At 41.2% G+C, this 21322-nt stretch overlaps 1 protein-coding gene across 1 annotated transcript in view; it reads left to right on the top strand.

Annotated features, from left to right (window-relative positions):
- LOC141082763 (contactin-associated protein-like 5) overlaps positions 1-21322 on the top strand; it is a 581387-nt gene that overhangs the window by 367028 nt on the left and 193037 nt on the right. Inside the window, exon 10 of the mRNA XM_073566679.1 lies at positions 2591-2762. Within this exon, the coding sequence (XP_073422780.1) occupies positions 2591-2762 (172 nt within the window). The remainder of the gene's footprint in view (positions 1-2590; positions 2763-21322) is intronic.

Here is a 21322-nt window from a genome sequence, read left to right as displayed (position 1 = left end):
GTCCAGCGGAGTATATCAAGGTCTCAGGGCAGGTATAAGTTTTTCACGGACAGGAAACTAACACCAGGGCCCACGTTTCAGGTTGGAGACAAGGTTTGTCTCTCCACGCGAAACATTAAGTTGAAGGTTCCTTCAGCCAAGTTGGGGCCCAAATTCATTGGCCCATACAAGATTGTGGAAAAAATCAATCCAGTGGTGTATAGGCTGTGCCTTCCACCTTCTTTCAAGATGCCTAACGTCTTCCACAAATCTCTACTGAAACCTTTTGAAACAGTCCGGGGGGACTCCGAGTCCACTGATCCTCCTGTTTTGGTCGAGGGGCAGGTGGAGTATGAGGTTGGTCATATCATAGATTCCAGATCGGTACGGCGGTCGGTACAGTACCTGGTTCATTGGAAGGGGTATGGTCCGGAAGACAGATCCTGGATACCGGCCCGGTTGATGCATGCTGATCGCCTAGTGCGGGCTTTCCATTCTAAGTACCCGGGCAAGTCTGGGGGTCCAGAGGCCCCCCGTTGAGAGGGGGGTACTGTCATGATCTCAGTGCAGGTTTGACTTGCACATGTGGGCTTAATGTCTGGAACCAGTGCTGATGACTGGCATTTCTGGAGTTAAAGCTTGTGATCCCAGTGCAGGCTTACCTGCACACCTGGGGCTTATGATTGTGGCCTCTCCCTGGTTCTGGGAGAGGCTTCTTATAGCCTCAGGAAGCTCCTATCCCCGTCAGTTATACTTTCGCCCTTGGCAGAGTGTGGTGACCCCTGAGTGTGTTTGTGCTGTGTTCTTGTTTATCTGATGCTCTGTGTATGACTCAGTCTGTTCTCTGGATACTGCTTGTTGGATTCTGCTTGGTACCTTCTATGTCTGTTTGGCGTTGACACCTACTTGGCCCCGACTATCCGTTCTGTCTCATCCCTGGTACTTCCTGCTATCTCTGTGTATGACCTCCATTTTGTCTGACTCAGAGTATTTCTGTATAGTGTCCTGCTGATCTGTGGAAGCAGGATGCTAAGCCCCGCCCCTTGCAGTCACAAGACCATAGGTCCTGTTCTGCTTGCTAAACTTCAGCATCCCCAGGTCCTGTTTGTCAGTACTTTCCTGCTGTACCTGACCCCAGGCCTCCCTACAGTGCAGGTGAGTCCCTGCTCAGCAGAGGCTGCACGCCGGCGCTGACAGGACCCTGACACCTTAATTATTTTCAATGTAGTTAACCTCTCTTCTAGATTTTGCAACTTTTCCTCCAACAGGGACACAAGCTTGCATTTCTGGCATGTAAAGTTTGACTTTTCCACTGGTAAGTCTGTGAACATGTAGCAAGAAATGCAGCTCACCAAATGGCTAATGGTCTCTTCCATGTTTTTATTGTTAAAGAGATAACGAAGCGGTGAAAAATGTGCCAAGATTTGCCAGTAGGTGCGCGGTTTACCAATTTCCTCCTTTCAGCTGCAATGTACAAAATCCAGTGTTCTTTGAGCTCATGGAGATTCTTCACTTATCCCAGAAGGTACTGCAAGTATGCAAATTCTCTGCTCAGGACTCTTACCCTGAGGAGAGAATTTATTATTATATATGTGCTTTTCAATTTTTTTTCTAAATTTCTTTTACTATTTATTCATCATGATTTGTATGTTACATACATTTTTGCTTTTGTTTTCTTGTTTTCCATATTGCATATATTCCCCCCTTTTGACCTTGCCCAATGACCTACAGGCACATTCTTTTTCATGTAATACATTGTTTCATTGTCTTTTGGCGGAATTTATTTTTCACCTTTCATCCTTGCTTTCTCCTTGGCGACATGAATTATGACTTCCTGTCAGTGGAGTGCACTAAAGTATGTGCAAACTAATAGCAGTCTAACATCGCTAATGTTTTAAATGACTGTTTTTGGCAGAAAAGATCATACAACAGGGTAAAAAAAATTCATGGCTAGGTGTAGGCGAGTATTGGGCAACCAACAGTCATTACAAGCTGCTAATTGACTCATTAAAGGAAAGAGGGTGTTCTAATTAATAGCAGTGAGGAGTTCAGTTAGGGAGGTAATTAATTCTGTGAAGAGGTATCAATTATGGCACTTATGTACAGAAGAAGGGTAGGAAATGTTGTACCCGCTGGTTTTAGCCTTTACTCAGTGAGTAAAATAATTGGTTGTTCAACTAAAAACATTTCCAGTGGCAAAAAAAATGCAAAATACATGGTAGGAAAATAAATACAACAATCCGCATAGATCATAATGATAATAATTGTGGTCATTTACGATATTATTGTAAACTTTGAAGTTTCTATAGTTTTTCATTCATTTTAACTATTTCCATTCTTTCGTCATTATTATTGGCTTTCATTCCTAAGTAAATTGTAAGAAAAAATATATCAATTTACAAGACAGACTGCAGTTAATGAAAATGCTTGGAAAGTTCATCTTTTTCCATCTCCTGCTTGAATTTCTTACATTTCAGAAGATGAGAGTTTTATGTTAAAGTTTAAGTAGTAGAGGAGACATAGAAAAAGTGAGACCTTAGGTTTTTCCCCCAATAGCCCTCCTAATTAATAAATGTGACTAGATGCTGAGTCTTTTTCTCTCACTTAACAGGCTGTCCAGATCCGCCAGTAGATGCTTCCTGTACAAATCCCATTTCTTCATTCCAAGGATGCATGAGGCTCATATTTATTGATAATCAGCCCAAGGATCTGATCTCAATGCAGCGCGGAGGCCTGGGCAACTTCACTGATCTGCAGATCGATATGTGCGGCATTAAGGACAGGTAACTCACATTCTCATTAATAACAATCCACCTGATTACAGATCTGTGTATCATAAAATGATACAAAATGATCAGTCACGATAAGATAAAAGAACTTTAGCTAAGTTATGGATCTTACTTATATAAACACTTTCTCTTCTCTTTTTCCACTTTCCTTCTGTATCTTTGCCTTTTATTCTCCTTTTTCCAGTTACTTCTCCTCATCTCATGTCCATACTCTTATATCACATTTTTTGTTCTCCTCCCTTAGTCATCCTTATTACTTTTACTTACCATAATCCTTTTTTACCACAACTTTCTACCTCCCGTTTTCCATTTCTTCTCTTTTACTTCTTTTTGTACTTACTGTTTACCTTTTTCACTTTTTTTTCTCTTTTATTAGTGTTTCCTTGTCTTCTTTCTCCTCTTTTCATGTTTCTCAATTTTTTACTTTGTATTTTTAATTCCTTATTTGTCTTTTATTTTTGTCTTTTATATTTACAGTAGTTTTCTCTTTTCTATTTTCTTCATCTTTTGCCTTGCCTTTTAATATTTTTCTCATACTTTTCTTTTATCTTTCTCTTTTCTAAATCTCTTTAATTTTGCTTCTACCCCTACTTCTTCCGTTCATATATATTTAATTGCCTGCATTTATTTAATTCTTTTTTTAAATTTTTCTTTTTTTCTGCTAATACTCTCTCTTCTTCTGTGTTCGCTCTTCTCTTTCACATCCCCTTGTGAGCCTGTCCCTTCTCTGCCTTTCTTCTCTTTCCCTTCCTCTCATGAACCTGCACCTTCTCTGCCTTTCTCTCTTCTCTTTCCCTTCCTCTCATGAGCCTGCACATTCTCTACCTTGCTCTCTTCTTTCCCTTTCTCTCATGAGTCTGTCCCTTCTCTGCCTTTCTCTCTTCTCTTTCCCTTCCTCTCATGAGCCTGCAACTTTTCTGCCTTTTTCTTTTCTTTCCATTTCTCTTATGAGCCTATCCCTTCTCTGCCTTTCTCTCTTCACTTTCCCTTCCTTTCATGAGCCTGTCCATTCTCTGCCTTTGTCATTTCTCTTTCCCTTCCTCTCATGAGCTTGTCCCTTTTCTGCCTTTCTCTCCTCTTTCCCTTCCTCTCATGAGCCTGCAAATTCTCTGCCTTTTTCTTTTCTCTTTCCCTTCCTCTCATGGGTCTGTCCCTTATCTGCCTTTCTCTATTTCATTTCCCCTTCCTCTCATGAACCTGTCCCTTTTCTGCCTTTCTCGCCTCTCTTTCCCTTCCTCTCACGAGCCTGCAAATTATTTGCCTTTCTCTCTTCTCTTCCCCTTTCTTTCTTTCTTGAGCCTGTCCCTTTTCTGTCTTTCTCTCTTCTCTTTTGCTTCTTCTTATGAGCCTGTCCCTTCTCTGCCTTCTCTTTCCCTTCCTTTCATAAGTCTGCACCTTCTCTGCCTTTCTCTCTTCGCTTTCCCTTCCTTTCATGAGTCTGTCTTTTCTCTGCCTTTCTCTCCTCTTTTTTCCTTACTTTCAGAAGCCTTTCCCTTCTCTGCCTTTCTCTATTCTCTTTCCCTTCCTTTCATGAGGCTGCACCTTCTCTGCCTTTCTCTCTTCTCTTTTCCTTACTCTCATGAGCCTGTCCCTTCTCTGCCTTTCTCTCTTCTCTTTCCCTTCCTCTCATGAGCCTGTCCCTTCTCCGAATTTCTCTCTTCTCTTTCCCTTCCTCTCATGAGCCTGTCCCTTCTATTTCTTTCTCCCTTCGTTCCCTTCATCTCATGAGTCTGTCTTTCTTTCTGCATTTCTCTGTTCTCTTTCCCTTCCTCTCATGAGCCTGCACCTTCTCTGCCTTTCTCTCTACTTTCCCTTCCTCTCATGATTGTGTCCCTTCTCTGCCTTTTTCTCATCACTTTCCCTCCCTCTCATATGCCTGTCCCTTCTCTGCCTTTCATTTATTAATTTGGAAATGTAATGTGTCAGCGTGGACTACATTACATAATTTATAATGCAATCCTCACTGTGTCCAATGGTCCAGTCATGTTGAATGTTGTAGTGTTCTTTTCACAGTATGAAATGTGATAGGATGATAATATGATAATATTCAGTTGTTGGTCATGTAGAGGTCCAGTGGTTGGTCATGTAGAGGTCCAGTGGTCATTCATGTAGAGGTCCAGTGGTCAGTCATGTAGAGGTCCAGTGGTCAGTCATGTAGAGGTCCAGTATTCGTTCATGTAGAGGTCCAGTGGTCAGTCATGTAGAGGTCCAGTGGTTGGTCATGTAGAGGTCCAGTGGTCATTCATGTAGAGGTCCAGTGGTTGGTCATGTAGAGGTCCAGTGGTCATTCATGTAGAGGTCCAGTGGTCGTTCATGTAGAAGTCCAGTGGTCGGTCATGTAGAGGTCCAGTGGTCAGTCAAGTAGAGGTCCAGTGGTCAGTCATGTAGAGGTCCAGGGGTTGGTCATGTAGAGGTACAGTGGTCAATCATGTAGAGGTCCAGTGGTTGATCAAGTAGAGAGGTGCATTGCTCTATATTTAGCCATCCTATTTTATATCCAGATGTAATATGGTTATATCCAGACATTTTAGTCATGTTGAGGTGATGCTATATTTGGCTTCTATTAGTTAATTCTGAGTAATTAAATAATAAAAACAGATAATCACTCCATATATTGTCACCATCTGTGATTCTTTGTACAATCTGTGCACTGAACCTTCACATTTACACCTCAATAAATCCAGAATTTGAATAAGTGTTGACAGATGGACAGTTTCGGTGAGGTTTTCAAAGGATCACAATAAAATATCTCTTTATTACATGTATCAAGATTAGTTTAAATTGAAACATGTTGTGTTTAAGACAAATCAAAAGAAAATGTGACTGCACCATTTGGATTTGCTTTTTGCGTCGCATTTATGTTGGTGTTGAACATCTAGTATCCGACTTTTCATTATTTTACAAATTGTTCCCACGGTTAGTTAAATCCATAACAGGTGTGAATTTATAGAGTTTTAAGCCCAATTCATTTTTGTGTCTAGCTTTTGGCATTTTTTGCTTGTTTTTCTTTTGCCCATTATTGTTCTTTTCATTTGTGTCTTTTTTAAACTCATCTTTATATGAGTTCACCTGTTTTTTTTATATGTTCACCAGTATGGGTAGAATTTTTGTTTTCCACACAGTTAATTTATCAATTGCAACTTTTTAAAAAGTCACTAAAATTTCATGCAATTGTACAACTACCCCTCAAGGGTGTTCATGTATGCCTGTTATTTTTTGTGCAAATTTAGCAACATTTTAGGGGAACATGCGCCTATTTGCACTTTCCTCCATTTAACCTCTACATTGTGCTAACATACATTTAGTTTTTCATATTCAACATTTGTCATTTTCAGTTTGAAGCAGCTCCGCCAGTATGGGTGGAGTTGGGTCAAGATGGGGTGTGGTTATACCCGCCTATAAAATTCATTAAAGTACGGGAAAAAATGGCATCAGTGTGCAATCCATATGCTGTCCGTATTTAGCATTGTAAAGGACAGAAGAAGCTATATAATTTTTCTTTATTTGTACTGGAAAAACACTGATGACACAGTGATGGTAAAATTGGACACACGGATGATGCATGGATGACACACGCTGAAGAAAAGCACCAATTACACATGTGAAGGAGGCCTAATAGTAGCTGCAGAGCGGAGTTAAACTTACTTTTTTATCTTTCCTCTCCATTCGGGAGATAACAATTTGGCATCTAATGAGGTAACTTAAGTCCAAGTGGGTGTTATTATTTTTTTAATGGGGTGTGCACTTCTTCTCCCTGCATGAGTTGCTAGTCGATAGCACCCACTTAGACTTAAGAAAAGTTAACTCACTAGGTGCCAAATACTTTGATAATTTCTCCGCAACGGTAAGTCAAATTTTTGTAAAAAGTTTTATTCTGCTTTGCAGCCATTATTACATCATGTGCCCACCTCAGTATGAAAAATGTGGTGAAAATTCAGATTACATATTCGGGGTCCAATTCATGAAGTCTGATTTTGTACACACTAGTCTTAATGAAAGGGTCTCTGGAGTCTGATGCGCTGAAATCATTAGGAGGCACACATCACTTAAGGAATTCGGTGCATCATCTCTATGGCATGCACTTTCTTACCGCTGGCCATTAAAGTACCTTAGTCACAGACTAGAGTAGCATTTTTTTGGCTTAAAAGACTGTCACTTTTAGTGAATTTGATGGGCAGGAGCAATCACATCCTATCTTCACCCAGCTTCTCCCAAACAGGGGAAACTACTTCAGCATGAAAAGGCCACAAACTAATGTTGAATAAAAACGCAAAATACATGTTGGCACAAGGTAGAGGTTAATTAGAGGAAAGTATGACACTGCAAGACTGTACATTTACAGGACGGAAGATTGGTGTATTGTTTGTCACCATCAAGACAGATGGTTCTGCATAAGAACTGTAAGGCCTCTTTCACACTTCAGTTTTTTACAATCAGTCACAATCCGCCAGGTTTTGAAAAAAACGGATCCTCAATTTTCTTTTGAGGATCCGTTTTTTTTCCCCATTGACTTGCATTAATGGCGGATTGTGACGGATTGCTGTCCGTTGCATCCGTTTTTTGTGAGGATCCGCCAAAAGTTGCTGTCCGTCACCATCCTCAAAGATTTCAAAACGGAGCTTGCAACGTTTTTTTCTGTGGCGGATCCTCCAGACACTTATTTAACCCGAAATTCTTTCTGGGTGCCGGACAAAAAAAAATCTCTCTCTCTCTCTCTCTCTCTCTCTCCTTCCCGGCCAGCATTTCCATTGTATTTCCTCATTTTCAGGATCCGTCTAAAAACGGATCCTGTGCCATCCGTTCGCATCAATTGAGAACGGATCCGCTTGTCTACCTTTTTGGCGGATTTGAACTGATGCAAAAAACTGAAGTGTGAAAGAGGCCTAATAGAAAGAATTGGAAATTTCCAGTTGCTGAGGTGCCTATCTGAAATCTCTTATTAAACATTACTGTGAGGTTACATTCAGCTGATAAATACATAGAATATTTTTTAGCTTTTATGCAGCTAAAACTCAGTAGAAAGCAAGAGCCTGGAGTATTTTAGCGAAAACAGGATAATTCTGTGTGGGGATTTGTTTGTGATTTGGCAAGGTTCAGTTTCTTATCCACAGTTAATATACTTTTTGAGAGAAAAAGGATGGAAACTCATGTACCACCTATTGGATGTAGCAATCCTAAAAAGTCAATATCGACCTGTAAATGAACCTTCCCTCATGCCATAGTATAACAGGCTAAAAAAGAAACTCTATTTGCAGACGCGTGTTTTTTTGTGTTTACCCCTCATCAGTGCAAAGTAGGAGATGTAGTTTTATCTGGATGAGAGGTCTCTGATTAGAGGTCTAAGGGGTAATGTTTCTCTGATAGTGTAAGGAGACTTGGAGGCCATGCAATTGGGAATTTAAGTATGCAAATAGCCTTTTCAAAGAGAAAGAGGACAAGAACTCTAGATAATCTGTTCTTGCACATTTGCAATAAGTGTTGCCAGGAACATAAGGACAACATTATAAAAAAAAATCCAATTATAGATTAGTTTCAAAAGGAATCTTTGGTCTTCTGAGCAAAATTACGATTTAGCAATTATATCAAGTGCAAATGGAAAGTGGGATTCTTTGTGGCAGGAGCAGTTGTGTTAACATGATTTGCATGATGTCTTATCTCAAAAAGTAAATGTAGAATATTTTTCAGGAATATCTAAAATATATTGCATTAACACACTGCTAATACAGACCATTTTTTTTTACCAATTTTACAGTATAGTAAGTCTAATGATTAAATAATTTTCTACACATAATTAGATCTAACTAAAGGGTTTATTTATATTCGGTACCTATAGAGATACATAAGTTTGCATAGTGACAGTAGACACTAGTCGCCTAAAGGTTTGAGACTGACAACATTTGGTTTGCGCAATGTTTGCTGCTTGAATGTTTCACTCTTTTAGTCGGATGTTTCTATGGTTATGGAAGGATAATTATAAGCATTTGATAAGTTATTAACTTTTATTGGCCAATACATCAAATTTCTGCAAAGATGCAATATTTACAGTGTTAACCCTTATTAATTTTAAAACTTTTAAAATTTACCCTGACATGTAGGATATCAGCTTCTGGGCCAGATCCTGACTAATAACAGACCGTTTTTGTCTAATTACACTTTGTGTGTTTTTGGTTGTCCACCTGCTTTTTTGAAGATTGATCAAAAGTTCTTAATGAGATTGAGATCTTGTGGAGTTTTTTGTTCATGGACACAACATTTCAATGATTTGTTCATTGAACCATTTAGTTATTTCTTTTGCCATGTAGTTTGGTGCTTCGTATTAAAAAAAGCATTGTTCTTCAGCAAATTGCTCCTGTTTTGTTGGGAAAAGTTGCTCTTGGAGGATGTTTAGATCCTATTTTTCATTTATGACAGTGTTCTCAGACAAAATTGTAAGTGAGCCCACTGCATGGATGAAAAACAACCCCACACATGAATGGTCTAAGGATGCTTGACTGTTGATGTTAGCATTCACCCTTTCTTCTCAGGAACATCATTTTTCCAGATGACCCAAACAGTCTGAAGTTGACTTCATTAGAGAAAATAACTTTACCTTAGTCCTATAGTCCTATAAAGTCCAATCCTTGTACTTCCTGCAGAATGTTAGTCTGTCCTTGATGTATTTCTTTGAGAGAAATTATTTCTTTGCTGCACTTCTTGTCACCAGGCCAGCCTCCAAAAGCATTTGCCTTACTGTGCAAGGAGATGTACTGAAATGTGCCTGCTGCCATTCCTGAGCAAGCTCAGCATTGGTGTTGAACAAATTCCATTGCTGAATCCTCTTGAAAAAATGGTTATGGAAAGGTAAGATGGATTTTTTTTGCACTGCCGATGACCCCAATATAATGAAGAAGTATCCTGGAGGCAATGTGTAGAAGACTGCGGTCTTATTAGTCAATACAATTCAAAACTCATAGATTTCATGTGGTCTGTCCTGATGAAGACGTCTGTGAACTTTGAAATACATTGATTACAACCACAATCCACAATTCACCTCTTGGATTCATCTTCCTCATAGTAGGGTCCTCGGCAGCACAGAAAAAATCCATCTTCCATTTCCTGTAAATTTTCTTGGATCTGCAGCAGCCAGTCTTTTATGGTGTTGTAATCACACAACCCTGTCAGGTGAGCACATCCCTGTATTATGGATATTACACCCTGTAAATGAATAAAGCCCCCGTCACACACAGCGATCTCGCTAGCGAGATCGCAGCTGAGTCACAAGTTTTGTGACGCAACAGCGATCTCACAAGCAAGATCGCTGTGTGTGACAGCTATCAGCGACCGGTCCCCCTGCCAGGTATCGCTGATCGCTGTTGAAATGGCTGGACATTTTTGGGGTTGCTGGTCTCCCGCTGGTCAGCATGCATCGCTGCGTGTGACAGGCGGGAGACCAGCGAGCAGGAGTTGTTAACTAAGGTACACATCGGGTTTCTAAGGGGGTGCGGTGTGCCTATAAACCTGATGTGTACCTTAGTTTCCAGCGCGCTGATGCAGGGAGCTGGTAACCAAGGTACACATCGGGTTTCTAAGTGCTGCGAGCCCCTTAGAAACCCGATGTGTACCTTGGTTACCAGCTCCCTGCATCAGCGCGCTGGTAACTAAGATACAGTGCGGGTAACTAAGCGACGTGTGTCACTTGTTACCCACGTGTCGCTGGTCCTGATCTCTGGTGAAGCTGCCTGTTTGACAGTTCACCAGCGATCACATAGCTACTCACCAGCGATCCTGACAAGGTGATATCGTTGTCCGGATCGCTGGTGAGTCACTATGTGTGACGGAGCCCTAAGACCCTATTTTGTGCTATTGTCTTTCAGTTTTATTTTAATTGAAGAAATGGTTATTGCACATGCTGGACTTTCTGTTTCACCCTGAAATATTCTTCATAACAATGAAATCTCAATCTTAAAAGTTCTTGATGATCCTATAAATAGTCGATTTAAGGTCAGTCTTCAAAACAACAATGTCGTTGCCTGTAAATTCCCCTTGATAAAAAACATAACCATTGCACATGTTTCCTTGAAAAAAACATTGTTTAACAGAAGAAGACTATAACTAACTCCAAGAGGTGTATGTAATGGCACACAGCTCTGCTCTAGTTCCTTTCCCCGATTTTAATTATAGTAGATGCCAGCAGTGAGATGAGTAAAGTCAGCAGGGCTGTGTGTATTAACATGTCTCTTATATAGAGAGCCGGGTCCGACATTCTCGTATGCTTTATTTCCCCCCCATAGATGAATCTCTGATACACCCTCACATGCTTCGTTTTTGTGGAAATTAGAATCTAAACTTTAAAAGCTAATATCTCTGGAACAGAGATGAGAAATGAAAAAAATAAAAGTTATGTTTTATTCAGCTCTGCAAACAATGTTCCCTGATTTTGCAGCCTTAACGTGCTAAAACTGGCAAAAAGTGTACTTTAACCTTTTCCTGACTGCCGAGGTAAATAAATATTGACCTTGCGGAGCTTTGTGCATCGCCAACATTTTTCAGCGGCCAACTGTCTTACAGAGCTCGGGACCTCCAAAATCCTGCAACTGCCTGTGATTCCAGTGAATTATCGTGACCTGATTGCCACAGGTCCGGTTATGTCAACCCTGTCCTATCTTCTAGTTGCTGTGATCAATAGAGATTGCGGCATTTAGTAGTTTGAAGACAGAGGGGGGGCTCCTTTCACCCCTCCGATACCCATGTGATGTGATCACGGGGAGCTGAGGGTTGTCTTCGCATAATGACCTCCGGGTCTGTCATCTACTGTGGACTGTTAGACTCAGCCAGAAGCAGGGTCTATCAGGTGATTTGCCAGTGTAAAGATGAAAGGTCTCATACATTGCAATACATTGAAGTCCCATGGATGGACTAAGTAATAGAGTTAGAAAAAAAGTGAACAAAATTTTGCAAATATAAAAAAATTAAATATTATACCAATAAATAAGTATATTTATGTAAAAGCAAAAATAGACAAAAAAAAAAGTACACATATTTGGTATTGCTTCGTCCAGAAAGACCTTCTTTATAAAACTGTGCCACTAGTTAACCTTTTCAGTGAACACTGTGAAAAAAATAAAAAAATGTGGCAAACATAAAAAACTATATAAATGTGGTATTGGTGTAATCGTACTGACCCGAAGAATAAAACTGCCTTATCAATTTTACCACACCGTGAACAGAATAAAAAATTCAAACAAAAACATTCCTGAATTGTTGGTTTTTGTTCATTCTGACTCAAAAATCAAAATAGAAGGCGATCAAAAAATGTTATGTGCTCGAAAATGGTGCCAATAAAAACATCAACTTGTCCCGCAAAAAACAAGCCCTCAAATCACTCTTTTGGAAGACATATAGAAAAATGAGAGCTCTCAAAATCTTGTTTTTGCATAAAAAATGAGTATTTTTGGAATGCTCGGCAAGATGGTGCACCACCACATTATGGGTGTCAGGTCCGAGCAGTCCTACTTGAACAGTTTCCTGGAAAGTGGATTGGTCATCGTGGGCCAGTTGAATGGTCACCAAGGTCTCCAGATCTGACCCCCTTAGACTTTTATCTTTAGGGTCATCTGAAGGCAATTGTCTATGCTGTGAATATATGAGATGTGCAGCATCTGAAGCAACGGATACTGATAGCCTTTGCTAGCATTTCTTCTGCGGTGTTGCTATCAGTGTGTCAAGAGTGGGAGAAGAGGGTTGCATTGACAATCCAACCCAATGGGCAGCACTTTGAACACATTTTATAAGTGGTCATAAACTTGTAAATAACTCATGAAAGAATAAAGTTATGTTAAAACCAATCGCACCATTATTTTTCTTGAGAAATTCTCAATAAGTTTGATGTGTCACATGACCCTCATCCCATTGAAAAAAAATAAAGTTGGATCCAAAATGGCCACCATGGTCCCCACCCATCTTAAAAAGTTTTCCCCCTCCCACATACTAATGTGCCACAAACAGGAAGTTGATATCACCAACCATTCCCATTTTATTTAGGTGTATCCATATAAATGGCCCATTCTGTACAAAGTGATTAGTGCCTCATAAAGCAGCAATGTATTTAATAGCAGCCTCTATGGGAACAGTGCTCAAAATAATAACAACTATAGTGAAGGTATGCTGGGTAGCTGTATGCAGATAATCCAATCCTAGATAATAGTAAAGTGCATATGTGTCACACCAACCTCCCATTCCACGGCTCCAGCTCTCCCTGCGGCTTCTGCTCTGGCCGCCTCTGCCGCGGCTCCCACTTCCCTGCTCCTGCAGCCGCTGCTCTGGCTGCCTCTGCCGCAGCTTCTCCTATCACAGCGCCGGCGGCTCCTGCCGCCTCCCGTGTCTTCGCACCGCCCAGGGCTTCCCAGCGCTCCCGGCTCTCTCGGCCCGCCCCCACTGCAGGCGCCTGTCAATCAGCCTCCTCCCTTCCTGTCCTGCGGCTGGTCTCTGTCCCCTGTCAGGTACGCAGGCACACATCAAGGCACGCCTCTCCCAGACTGAGCCGCCCTATCCCTTGGCCTCCATGATGCTGGTGCACCCTGACCCGGAAGTCCTGCAGCGTGCCCTATATCAGGCAGTCTCACCCCATGCTCTGAGCCTGACTAACAATTGTGGTTCATGCTTGATCTCAGGTCCACGTTCTCCTGCGTTTCCTCTGTCCCTGCGCTTTGTACAATTCCTGGCCTCCGCTGGTCCTCCACCTGTGACCTCTCTATGTTCCCTTCTTGGTCCGATCCGTTCCAGCTTGTGTCCGCCTGTTCCAGCGTCTTCCCCAGAGCCTGTTCCTGCCACCTCCCTTGCCGTCAAACTTCGTCCCCACGGCTACAGCAGTCTCCCCTGTGGTCGTCGCCTTCTCCCCTCTGCCTGCCAGCACGCTTCCTGCCTGGGTTTCCCTCTGGCTGTTCCCAGGTATCAGCTTCCATGGCGATAGTCTCCCCTGGGCCTGCCCCTAATGCTCCCTGTATAGCAGGTGGTACACCTGGCCAAGCTCTCCCGAGGGAGGTTTGTCATCACAGTCCTGAGGGTTCAACTCCCGGAGCACTCCAGTTTCACAATATGCCTAACATAGCAATATCTGCAATAGCAGCCCCTAAGGTAACACTATGCATAAGGTAAGTATGTTGTAAGTCCTTACATCACAGAGGACACAGAGTACAAGTACAGCATGTTAGAAGTATGATGCACAAAGGACTCGAAAAATGAGTATATTTATGTGTCCAAAATAGATCAGAAAAGTAAGTAGAAAAGCATCCCCAGCTAATAACGAGACAGTCCTATATCAGAGGATATAAAGCGCAATGGTCCCGCATTCACAATACATTGCCCTGTAAGCAATCTGAAAGTAGCGTATTATTATTATTTTTATTATGCTGCAAGATCATGTCTCATTAGTAGCTGGGTTTATAAGTATTAGTATTAGTGGCTTTTTGGCACAGTACTCCCACAGATATGGGTGCAGAGTGCACACAGCGGCTTTTTGGCACAGTACTCCCACAAGTATGGTTGCGGAGTACACGCCGCAGCTTAAAAGCACAATACTCCCGCAGGCGGGGCTGCAGAATACACAAAGCAGCTTTTTGGCACAATACTCCCACAAATATGGGTGCAGAGTACATACAGTGGCTTTTTGACACAGTACTTGCTCAGGTGGGATTGCAGAGTACACACAGTGGCTTTATGGCACAGTAATAACATGGGGGGGATGCAAAGTACACCCAGGGGATTTTTGGTACAATACTTCCACAAATATGGGTGCAGTGTACAACCAGCGGCGTTTTGGCAACATTCTCCCACTAACACATGCAGAGTACGCACTGCAGATTTTTTCATAGTGCACAATCTAATACTGTACCTTACTCCAGCACGTCCTGTTCATACACTAATCAGATCGGAATGGCACCGGCACTCATGATCCAACATAAAGTATATACAGGCCGGGTCATGTGGTGCGTCGGTCAATCACAGCCAGGCTATGATCACTTCATAAGTGACAACAGCCTAAAAGCTTATTGACTGGCTGCCCTGTAGCCTTTCAACAATCTTTATTAGGCATCCAAACCCAAACAGGACTTCATGTTAAAAGTTTGGGGTTCTGTATATGACAATAGATGTCCAGTACGGACCACAAACTTTACAGTTTGGATTCACTCATCCCTAATATTTTGTAAAATGGGGTCACATATGAGGGGTTCTGCTGTTCTAGCACCTCATAGGCTCTTCCAGAGGGTCTGGACATTCGCAAACGATAATAGCAAAATCTGCACTACAACATGATGCTCCTTCCCTTCTGAGCTTTGCACTGTGCCTGAAATGTAGTTTTCCAATGCATATAGGGGGTATTGATGTACTCAGGAGAAATTGCACAAGAAACTGTGAGGTCCACTTTTTCCTTTTTCCCTTATAAAAGTTAAAAATGTGGGCGATAAAACAACATTAAGTAGTCAGGATGTGATTTAATTCTTCACTGTCCAATAGTGTAAAATTCTGTGAGACACATGTGGTGTCAACATACTCACTGCACCCTTTGATGAGTTCCTTGAGGGGTATAGATTGTAAAATGGGGTTACTGATGGAGTGGTTCTACTGTTCTGGTACCTCAGGGGCTCTGCTAATGTGACTTGGCATCCTCAAACCATTCCAGCAAAATCTGTACTCCACTATGGTGCTTCTTCTCTTCCGAGCTTTGCAGTGTGCCTCAAAAGTAGGTTTCAACCAGATATGGGGTATTAGTTTACTCAGGATAAATTGCTTAACAAAGTGTACCTTTCATTTTCTCCTATTATTATTTCTGAAAATTAAATACTTGGGGCCAAAAGCAATATTTTAGTGGAAAAAATAGTAACTTTCCATTTACTCAGCCCAATATCTAATATATAAAGCTCAAAGTGTGTATGTATTTGTGTATGTGTGTGTGTGTGTGTATGTCCGCGATAGGCATCCGCACCGTCGCAGCTACAGCCACAAAATTTGGCACAGTCACACGTCTGGACCCCGAGAGCGTCCTAAGCTATGTTGTGAGGCGAAATTTTAACCCCGCGCATTCCAATTCACCAAACAATTTTGCCACTATCTACATACTGGGGGAAAAAGTGTGTGCGTGTCAAGCCCCGCCCCTCATTGTGATGTCATAATGCCCCTATTTGCATACTGGGGAAGCAGTGTGTGCGTATCAAGCCCCGCCCCTCATTATGATGTCACAACGGTTGCCATGGCGACGCTGATGTCATCATAGGTCGCAAGCCCCGCTGCCGCTCATTATGATGTCATAATGGTTGACTATGGGATGGAGGATGTGTGATGGGTATATGGGCACTGGACTATGGGATGGAGGATATGTATAACGGGTATATGGGCACGGGACTATGGGATGGCGGATATGTATATGGGCACGGGACTATGGGATGGAGGATGTGTGATGGGTATATGGGCACTTGACTATGGGATGGAGGATATGTTTGACGGGTATATGGGCACGGGACTATGGGATGGCTGATATGTATATGGGCACGGGACTATGGGATGGAGGATGTGTGATGGGTATATGGGCATTGGACTATGGGATGGAGGATATGTATGATGGGTATATGGGCACGGGACTATGAGATGGCGGATATGTATGATGGGTATATGGGCATGGGACTATGGGATGGAGGATATGTATGATGGATATATCGGCATGGGACTATGAGATGAAGGATGTGTGATGGGTATATGGGCACTCGACTATGGGATGGCGAATATGTATGATGGGTATATGGGCATGGGACTATGGGATGGAGAATATGTATGATGGGTGTATGGGCATGGGACTATGGGGTGGAAAATATGTATGATGGGTATATGGGCATGGGACTATGGGATGGAGGATGTGTGATGGGTATATAGGCACTGGACTATGGGATGGAGGATATGTATGATGGGTATATGGGCACAGGCCTATGGGATGGCGGATATGTATGATGGGTATATGGGCACTCGACTATGGGATGACGAATATGTATGATGGGTGTATGGGCATGGGACTATGGGATGGAGGATGTGTGATGGGTATATGGGCACGGGACTATGGGATGGAGGATGTGTGATGGGTATATGGGCACGGGACTATGGGATGGAGGATAATTATAATTTGCTACAACTAACCACAGTTAGTTACTATGCCCGGGCAGCGCCGGGCTCTTCAGCTAGTTATAAATATTATACAAATCTGTAAATCGACTGAGAGATAAAAATGCTCACTAAACCCCTAGATTAATTCCTCAAGAGATGCAGTTTCCAAAATGGGGTCACTTGTGGGTATCACGATCTCTTCAAATGTGACGTGCATCTGCAATCTATTCCAGACAAAATTGTACTTGAGAATTCAATCAGCACTCCTTCCCTTTTTAGTCCTACTGTATGTTCAAACAGTGGTTTTCCACTACATATGTCAAATTTGTGAAAATGAAAAATTTGGGGCTGAAGCAACATTTTTCTGAGAACATTTTTTTTCATTTTCATGGCTCAATGTCGTAAAATTCTATGAAGCACCTGCGAGTTTAAGGTGCTCACAACACCTCTAAATAAATTTATTGGGAAAAAGTAAAATTGTCATAGTTTTCTTCCACATTACTTTAATTCCTGTGAAGCACCTGAAGGAGTAAAAAACTTCTTGATGGTAGTTTTGAGCACTTTGATGAGAGCAGTTTTTAAAACGCTGTCATTTTTGGGTATTTTTTTGTCCTATAGGCTCAACAAAGTTACTTCAAATATGATGTGGTCCCAAAAAAAATGGGTGCAAATTTTTTTGGAAAAATAAGAAATTGCTGATAAAATTTTATCTGTTCTAACTTTCTGGCAAAAAAATTATGTTTCAAAAAGGATGCTGAGGTGAAGTAGACATGTAGGACATGTTATTTAACTGTTTTGTGTGATATAACTACTGTATTTGGTTTAAAGGCAACATTTTCAAAATGTTTGCCAAAATTCTGAAATTTTCACAAATAAACACAAAAATATCAACCTAAATTTACCACCAACACAAAATACAATGTATCACGAAAAATTAATCTCTGAATCACCAGTCTATGTTGAAGCATTCTAGAGTTATTACCACATAAAGTTACACTGGTGAGAATTGTAAAATTTGGCCTGGTCAGGAAGGTGAATACAGGCTTGGAGTTGAAGGGTTAAGAGCAACCAGGCTGCTATTAAAATTCAGTTAACCTGACAGAGTGATATCAAATAATGAATTTGCACTGTATTGTAATTCATCTGATCCTTCTTCATAATAATCTAGATTTAATAAAAATTGCCACTATAATAACTGAAGCTGTAAACTTTGTCAAAGCCTTAATTTGTGCCAGTCCCCAAACTTCTGGCCCCAGTTGTACACAACTTGGAGATTTTTTTTTATTTTTTTTTGAATAATTACTTCCCTTTATATATCTATTTAGATGTGTTAGATCGATAAAGGAAAACTCCAGAAGCGATAATTCACAAACGCTAGACTGCAGAATATGAGACAGGTCAACAAATTCCCTGAATTTTGATCATGCACCATCCTTTTAGGTCCTGCTCTGTTGTATTTTTTTTCCTTTTGTGTGCCTTTTATCTCTATAAATTAATGTATGTACCATAAATTCAGCCTATCTTTTAGGTAGATCATCTAGATTTCAGGGTTCTACCGATCGTTTGTAATAGCTGCACCGTAGCACCAGCGTTGAAGAGGGTGTATATACTTTTCTGTAATATAAGAAGACAAAAGTATTACAATTTGCACTTGATAAATGAAGACCCTAGCATAGATTTTTCATGGGGCCCCAGAAGTTGTTTAGGTTGGTCTAATCCCCAACCTGTATATGGATATGAGCTTTATAGTTTATGCGGAATCATGAAAATGTGGATGGTTCAACAGGACTTTTTAGGGTGGACAGGACTGTCATATTTTTGGTTTAACTATGGCACTCCAGATGGAATAGCGTGTCAGTGGGGGCTCAACCCTTGTCTACTTTAAATCCAAAAGAACTAGGCATTAGAGTTGAGCGATACCGTCCGTTACTTCAAAGTATCGTATCGGATGGTATCGGCCGATCTTTAAAAAAAGTATCGGTATCGCCGATTCCGATACCGGAAGTCCCATTCAAGTCTATGGGACTTCCGGTATCGGAATAAGAAAAACCCTTTCCTGCCCTTGTACAGCCTCTCTGGGGTCTGTACGGGCCTTTCGGGGGGCTGTGCCGGCCTGCCAGGGGGTCTGTGCAGGCTCCGGTGGTCTCTGCCGGCCTGCCGGTGGTCTGTGCAGGCTCCGGGGGGCTGTGCCAGCCTGCCGGGGGGCTGTGCAGGCTCCGGGGGGCTGTGCCGGCCTGCCGGGGGGCTGTGCCGGCCTGCCGGGGGCTGTGCCGGCCTGCCGGTGGTCTGTGCAGGCTCCGGGGGTCTGTGCAGGCATCGTCCGATGGGACTACAAGTCCCATCGGGCGATGCCTGCTACCATGACAGTGATTGACACATTAGCCAATGATGGGACAGTAGTAGTCCCATCATCCGGCTAATGTGTTAAATGTAAAAAAAAAAAAAAAAAAAAAAAATTACATGCTACATACATACAACATGCATACTACATACATGCTACATTCATACTACATACTACATACATGCTACATTCATACTACATAAATACTACATGCAACATACATACTACATATATACTACATGCATGCTACATACATACATGCCAGATTTATACTACATATATACTACATGCATGCTACATGCATGCTACATACATAACACATATATACTACATGCATGCTACATACATACTACATGCTACATACATACTACATATATACTACATGCATGCTACATACATACTACATGCTACATACATACTACATATATACTACATACATACTACATATATACTACATGCTACATACATACTACATGCTACATGCATGCTACATACATACTACATACATACTACATGCTACATACATACCACATATATACTACATACATACTACATACAATACATTCATACAATACATACATAGACATACAGTACATATAACATAGAGTAACATACTTACCAATACTTGTCACATTGTTCCCCGAAGCCATTGTCTTTTCCGGAATAAATATTAACATAACAAACCACAAAAATACTCACCCACGATCCGAAGCAGTCCACGAGTGTGTCCCACGACGATCTTGGGTAGAGAACTGCAGCATCAGCTGTTGCTGCCGTTCTCTACGGGCTGCAGGAATCCAATGACGGAAGGTAGGTATCCTTCCGCACTGTATTCCTCCGCCACTTAAAAAAAAAAAAAGTCCCTAGTCTCACTTTATGCCATTGCTGTGTGGGAATTTCCCACGCAGCAATGGCATAAAGTGAGACTAGGGACTTTTTTTTTTAAGTGGCTGAGGAATACAGTGCGGAAGGATACCTACCTTCCGTCATTGGATTCCTGCAGTCCGTAGAGAATGGCAGCAACAGCTGATGCTGCAGTTCTCTACCCAAGATCGTCGTGGGACACACTCGTGGACTGCTTCGGATCGTGGGTGAGTATTTTTGTGGTTTGTTATGTTAATATTTATTCCGGAAAAGACAATGGCTTCGGGGAACAATGTGACAAGTATTGGTAAGTATGTTACTCTATGTTATATGTACTGTATGTCTATGTATGTATTGTATGAATGTATTGTATGTATGTAGTATATATGTGGTATGTATGTAGCATGTAGTATGTATGTAGTATGTATGTAGCATGCATGTAGCATGTAGTATGTATGTAGCATGCATGTAGTATATATGTAGTATGTATGTAGCATGCATGTAGTATGTATGTAGCATGCATGTAGTATGTATGTGGTATGTATGTAGCATGTAGTATGTATGTAGCATGCATGTAGTATATATGTAGTATGTATGTAGCATGTAGTATGTATGTAGTATGTATGTAGTATGTATGTGGTATGTATGTGGCATGTAGTATGTATGTAGCATGCATGTAGTATGTATGTAGTATGTATGTGGTATGTATGTAGCATGTAGTATGTATGTAGCATGCATGTAGCATGCATGTAGTATGTATGTAGCATGCATGTAGTATGTATGTAGCATGCATGTAGTATGTATGTAGCATGCATGTAGTATGTATGTAGTATGTATGTAGTATGTATGTAGCATGCAGTATGTATGTAGCATGTATGTAGTATGTATGTAGTATATATGTAGTATGTATGTAGTATGTATGTAGCATGCATGTAGTATGTATGTAGTATGTATGTAGTATGTATGTAGCATGCAGTATGTATGTAGCATGTATGTAGTATGTATGTAGTATATATGTAGTATGTATGTAGTATGTATGTAGCATGTAGTATGTATGTAGCATGTAGTATGTATGTAGCATGCATGTAGTATGTATGTAGCATGTATGTAGTATGTATGTAGCATGTATGTAGTATGTATGTAGTATATATGTAGTATGTATGTAGCATGTAGTATGTATGTAGCATGCATGTAGTATGTATGTAGTATTTTTTTTTTTTTT

Source organism: Dendrobates tinctorius, unplaced genomic scaffold (assembly GCF_039654945.1).
Source record: "Dendrobates tinctorius isolate UK_male_01 unplaced genomic scaffold, ASM3965494v1 ptg000019l, whole genome shotgun sequence".
Taxonomy (NCBI): Eukaryota; Metazoa; Chordata; class Amphibia; order Anura; family Dendrobatidae; genus Dendrobates; species Dendrobates tinctorius.
Note: the sequence above shows the minus strand (reverse complement) of the source record. Positions and strands in the feature narration are given on the sequence as shown.